Consider the following 6,000-nt stretch of genomic DNA (forward strand, 5'->3'; position numbering starts at 1 on the left):
CGGTGAAAAAAAAAAGAAAGAGGAGATTAGGTGTAATTATACTTAGAGAAAGATAAAGAAAGGGGGAGAGCGTGGGAGAGAGAGAGAGAGAGAGAGAGAGAGAGAGAGAGAGAGAGAGAGAGAGAGAGAGAGAGAGAGAGAGAGAGAGAGAGAGAGAGAGAGAGAGAGAGAGAGAGATTTTATGTAGGTTTGTATTCATCCAACCGTGACCCACTTCCTTCTGACAGCGATGACGGAAGCAGGGAGGGTACACACACACACACACACACACACACACACACACACACACACACACACACACACACACACACACACACACACACACACACACACACACAGAGGAGGAGGAGGAGGAGAAAGGGAACAGGAAACTAGAGAAAGAGGAGGGAGCAACAAGAAGAGGTACATTATTATAAGCCACGACATGAGAGTCAAGTTAAGATGACAGGTGGCGGAGAGAGAGAGAGAGAGAGAGAGAGAGAGAGAGAGAGAGAGAGAGAGAGAGAGAGAGAGAGAGAGAGAGAGAGAGAGAGAGAGAGAGAGAGAGAGAGAGAGAGAGAGAGAGAGAGAGAGAGAGAGGCGGGGCAAGGCGAGGCAGGAGGCTGGGCGGGGCAGGGCAGGGAGGGATAATGACTTACCTGCGTAGGGCGGGCGTCTCTTGATGGAGCAGGGTAGCTTGTCCTTGCGGCGCGGCACCAAGGGGGAAGGGCGTCGCTCGGTGCTCATACGCTGCCTGTGGCGGGCCTTCAGACAGATGTTTGGCTCCGAGGCTATAGCACCACACGGCACGCACACACAAACACGTTAGTCACGACAACAAAACAGCAACAACAACACTCCTACTCAAATTATTATTATTGTCTGACTACTTATGTTAGCAGCACGCCTCCTCAAAACCGTAGTGGTGTAAGGAGGTGGCGTGTGGCTGCGTGTAACAGTGTCCTCGTCTAAGGTTAGTACTAAGTTAACAAGTGGCTGTTCCTCGTCGACGATGCAACAACTACAATGTCTGGATGAGTGGTGATCCCAGCCTCCCTTTCTGTTTACTTTCTTTCCCTCCCTCCAACCCACATTACCTGTCTCCTGATCCCGGTCTGTCCACTGCCCCGCTAACATACGCGGCTCAAATGAAAAGGGGGATTTGAAGCACGCATCCTATCCCATTAATAATATTTAGATTACTATTGATAAGTCCCTCTAATCCTACTCCTGTCAACTTGCAGGAGGGACAAAGGTGAGGGAAGGGAACGTAAAGTCTGAAAGGTGATCCCCTCTATACTGATCCCCGCTCACCGCTGCCTACCACCTGATGAGCCGCCCAGGGTTGATGACATGCCGAGATACAGCGTCCTGCTCCTCCCTTTTTAGACATCACTTCAATCTACGCGGCATTTCGGCCTATTATTACCAACTATTAATTTCTGCTACAATATACTATCTAGATATCTCTTTATAAATGTCTGTTGGCCCGTTTCCATCACAATGAGGAAACTGCCTCTTTGCCCTTTCCATAAATACCGCTATTGAACCCCAGCTTTTGATGCCGTGAATGGCGGCGCGTCGAGGAGGCGCTGATACGCACCGCCCTTATTATTATTTTCTTTCTATCTCTTCCCACTCGGGGACGAGAAATGCATGAATAGAACTTTTCTAAAAATACTGTGGGCAGCATAAAAGAGTGCCACCCATCCCTCAGTGATGCTGGTGACAGTTATGACACCTATGGTGATGATGCTAACATGTATGTAATGGTGAATGATGTGCCGTACTGCTGCTGTTGCTGCTGTGTCTCCTTCCTGCCTGAGTGAAGCGTGTCTCGCCCCATGATAGAGTCACCGCGTTCAATGCTGCAGTGCAGATCTGACACGAATCCCAATTCTTGCATTAAATTCTTGACTGAGGCGCATTTTGTCAAGCTTTCCTACACAGAAAACAATATTTAGTGCAAGAGGAGTTAAAAACACTCCACATTCTGATCCCGTCCAGAACTCAACAGCCAGACTTCAGGGCGCCGAACAGAGGACCACCAGGTGGTGCGGCGGTGTCTCCCGCAGTGGTAGGGCACGGCACCCGCCATGATGATACAGAATTACGCAAGGACGCCTGATTCTGATCAGCTAGCACTTGTTTTCGTTTTTTTTTTCAGTAAATAAAAAAAAAAAACCTTTCCTGTCTATTAAATGAAGACAATCTCACCCCACCCCTCCCGACGTTTTCCTCACGTAAGTGGAAACCGACGGGCGGCATGGCAGTGCCGCAGAGCAGCTGTGCGGGGGCACGGCTACATAAATTTTCTGGATGACGCGTCTTATGAAGCAATGCTTCTCGAGTGACAACAGTCTTCTGTCAGAACGGGAAACCAATTCCCGGCAAAGATGACGTCACCTTCCTTAATGCATCCGTCGGATGCCATGCCGCTTTCTGGTGACGCCACACCACGCTGTGGGGCTGCATCACTAACCAGTGCAGCAAGAGCGCACCACCGCCGTGAGGAGGGTGCGAGACATAATGCGTAGCAAGGCAGTATTCCGTGCTTAGTGATCGACGAGGCCCGAGGACCACTGAGTTACGAGTACGTCACCAAGGCTCATACGACGGTGGGCCAGGCAGGCGGGCCGCTCAATGCACAGAGAGAGAGAGAGAGAGAGAGAGAGAGAGAGAGAGAGAGAGAGAGAGAGAGAGAGAGAGAGAGAGAGAGAGAGAGAGAGAGAGAGAGAGAGAGAGAGAGAGAGAGAGAGAATCTGTTTGAATCAACGGTTATGAAGCGACGCATTGTAACAATTACCAGCACGTATAAGATCAATGAACAACGGGCAAGTTTTGACACGAAAAAAAAATACTTCACAACAGACGTCACAGGGACGTCAAAATGACACCTACGTCGAAAATCTCTCTCTCTCTCTCTCTCTCTCTCTCTCTCTCTCTCTCTCTCTCTCTCTCTCTCTCTCTCTCTCTCTCTCTCTCTCCACTAACCAATTTGAGCACAGTCCATATAAAAGCTTTGGCTCGTTAGACCAGAGGTTTTTACACGTGTACAGTATGAAGAAGCCGATAAATATAATCAAGCCGATAAATATAATCAATCACTCTATGAATCTCTTCAGTGGGGCCAACTACAGACGCTTCCCCGAACCCGCCTCCGCACAAGATCAGCATCAGCATCAGCATCAGCATCACATCAACATCAGCAGCAGCAGCAGCCAGCAGGTCACACGGCGGGATGAGTCAAGCGAGGAACGCCACACGGTTAAGTTACTTGTATTATCGACACAATCTGTCTACGACCTGGACCAGTATGCCGCCCCGCCGAGCTCACCTGTCTTGCGGAGGGGGAAGTCGTTGCCAGGCGGCCTGTGTGAAGGGAAAACAAGAGCGATCTGAGTATTTCTGTAACATAAAGGGGTATGCTCTTGCGTTATGAAATCTCTCTCTCTCTCTCTCTCTCTCTCTCTCTCTCTCTCTCTCTCTCTCTCTCTCTCTCTCTCTCGTGAGCTATATGCGGACAGGCACTAAGAAGGTTGTTGTGGGCGTGCGGGAGGTTGCTATGACAACAACACCACCACCACCACCACCACTACCTTCTGCCGATACCACCACCACCACCACCACCACCACCACCAAAGCACACCACCACACTTGCACTTACATCACCACACACACACACACACACACACACACACACACACACACACACACACACACACACACACACACATTTAGAGCAGCAAACACCCACCAGGCCCGGAGGCTGGAGGTGCCCCCCGCCGCCCCTCCGCCGCCGCCAGCCGCCTTCGCATCCCGTTGCTTCTTCAAGATAACCTCCTGAAACACAAGGTCAAAGGTCATGCCAGCCAGCCAGCCACCACCTCCGCACGGCACCGCGCTTCACTATTCCGGGTCATGTTCGCTTGCCGTGACCCTGACCTCTCGTAAAGCTTCCCTCATCTCCCTCCCTCCCTCCCTTCCTCCCTTTCCTTCCTCATCAATACTCCCTATTCTTGCTGTCCCATTCGCTCTTCGCCCCAAACATTTCACTATTTCTCTTCCCCTCTCTTGCATCCTGTACATCTCTCTCTCTCTCCCCTTCCCCCGCCTCTCCCTCTGAACCTTATCCCTGCTTCCCCTTGCACCTGTTCCTGGCTTGCTCCCCTTCCCCTTCTGCACCCTCTTATTTCTCACTGGCTACTTCTCATTCCCTCTCTTCCCTCCTCCTCCTCTTCCTCCTCCCTCTCCTTCGTCAGCAATACCTGTTTATCACACCCACACCTCCCCATTCCATTTTTTCTACCACTCCCCTACAATGCACACCTGCCCCCACCCCTTCCTTTGTTCCCTCACACTTCTCACCCCCTTTCCCTTTCTTTAAAATCTGCCTTTGTTCCCCCTACACCTGTCTGAGCTAGAATATCCCCCCTTCCATCTTTCTTTCTCTCTCTCTCTCTCTCTCTAACCTGTAGCCGCTGTTTGACTTCTGAGGACGCCACCGCGGACTCCTCACTCTTGTCCTTCATCTTGATCGCCTCCAGTCTCTCGTTCTCCTTCTTCTGTTTTTCAATCCGCTCCTCCTCCCGCTTCGTTTGCTGCTCCAGGTACTGCTGCAGGAGAGAGGATCTGAGGGTTAGAGGGGGAGAACAGGAGAGGGAACTGGGGAGGGAACAGGGAGGGGGAGAGGAGGATATACGTGTAGGAGAGAAGGGAGAGAGGGGGAGAAGGGGACATGCAGTGCTTTTTGGGTAATAGGGAGGAATAGGAGAGAGAGAGAGAGAGAGAGAGAGAGAGAGAGAGAGAGAGAGAGAGAGAGAGAGAGAGAGAGAGAGAGAGAGAGAGAGAGAGAGAGAGAGAATGTATGTCTAACGTTTGTATTAGGTATGTATTTCACGTATTATGTACTGAGGTATCTACACCACCACCACCACCACCACCACCACCACCACCACCACCACCACCACTACAAGACCGTCACGCGGGCTGCTCTCTCCCACGAGACGCATCACCCCAGAATAGACGCAACGAGACACGCGGCCGAGGCTCCCAGAGGACGTGGCTAAAGTGAAAGAGGCCACGTCCCGAGGGAAGGAGAGGCGACAGACAGCGAGCCGAGGCCGGGGCGTGGTGGTGGTGGTGGTGGTGGGTGGGGGTGGGGGCGTGAGAACGGGACGGGACGGGACGGGATGGGGGAGAGAGAGAGAGAGAGAGAGAGAGAGAGAGAGAGAGAGAGAGAGAGAGAGAGAGAGAGAGAGAGAGAGAGAGAGAGAGAGAGAGAGAGAGAGAGACCAACTGTGACCTCAAACTATCAGTCTATTGGTGTGACCTGCGGAGAGGCTGAAATAACACTCCTGTACTCTCTCACTCTCTCTCTCTCTCTCTCTCTCTCTCTCTCTCTCTCTCTCTCTCTCTCTCTCTCTCTCTCTCTCTCTCACCACCACCCCATCCATGCCTGGGGGGGTGAGTAGCGGATGAGTCAGTCCTCTTTGATGACCCGAACAGGCACCCATCCACACCCATCCACACACACACACACACACACACACACACACACACACGAGGTGACTGGGTGCAAGCGAGCTAGCGAGTCGTGGTATGTGCACAGCCTTCACATCTTCCTCACTCCTCAGCACACGTCAGAGGCTCGGCAGAAAAAAGGAGGTGACGGAGGAAAACAGGGTGGGGGCTAAGCAGGCAGTTCACATTGAGGGGTGACCAAAACAATACACTGACACTCTTCCTTGCGTGGATGTTGTTGTTGTTTTTCTTAATGCGTATAACTAACTACGCACTTTGGGGAAGGGGAGGGGGAGTGAAAAAATACGTTGCATACACATATAAAAAAAATGTACATAAAACATACGTAAAATAAATGAATGAATAAATAAGTGAATAAATAAATAAATATGGTTTACGGTCCACAAATAAATGTAAATAATAACAGTGACAGCAACAGACACGATTTTTTTTTCTTTCCTTTTACATGCACACTACTACATTATAGAACGGTACTAG

General features: G+C 50.9%; 1 protein-coding gene across 7 annotated transcripts in view; it reads right to left on the reverse strand.

Moving 5' to 3' along the window:
- The window catches only part of LOC135107646 (histone deacetylase 4-like), a 96,075-nt gene that overhangs the window by 22,061 nt on the left and 68,014 nt on the right, over positions 1 to 6,000 (reverse strand). For 4 of the 7 annotated variants that reach the window (XM_064017733.1, XM_064017731.1, XM_064017728.1 and 1 more), the window contains 4 exons: positions 4,452 to 4,595; positions 3,737 to 3,822; positions 3,317 to 3,351; positions 639 to 770 (listed from right to left, as the gene is read on the reverse strand). In XM_064017733.1, the coding sequence (XP_063873803.1) occupies positions 639 to 770; positions 3,317 to 3,351; positions 3,737 to 3,822; positions 4,452 to 4,595 (397 nt within the window). The remainder of the gene's footprint in view (positions 1 to 638; positions 771 to 3,316; positions 3,352 to 3,736; positions 3,823 to 4,451; positions 4,596 to 6,000) is intronic. The other 3 variants (XM_064017729.1, XM_064017726.1, XM_064017730.1) reach the window with 2 other exon arrangements.

This window comes from Scylla paramamosain, chromosome 15 (assembly GCF_035594125.1).
Source record: "Scylla paramamosain isolate STU-SP2022 chromosome 15, ASM3559412v1, whole genome shotgun sequence".
Lineage (NCBI taxonomy): Eukaryota > Metazoa > Arthropoda > Malacostraca > Decapoda > Portunidae > Scylla > Scylla paramamosain.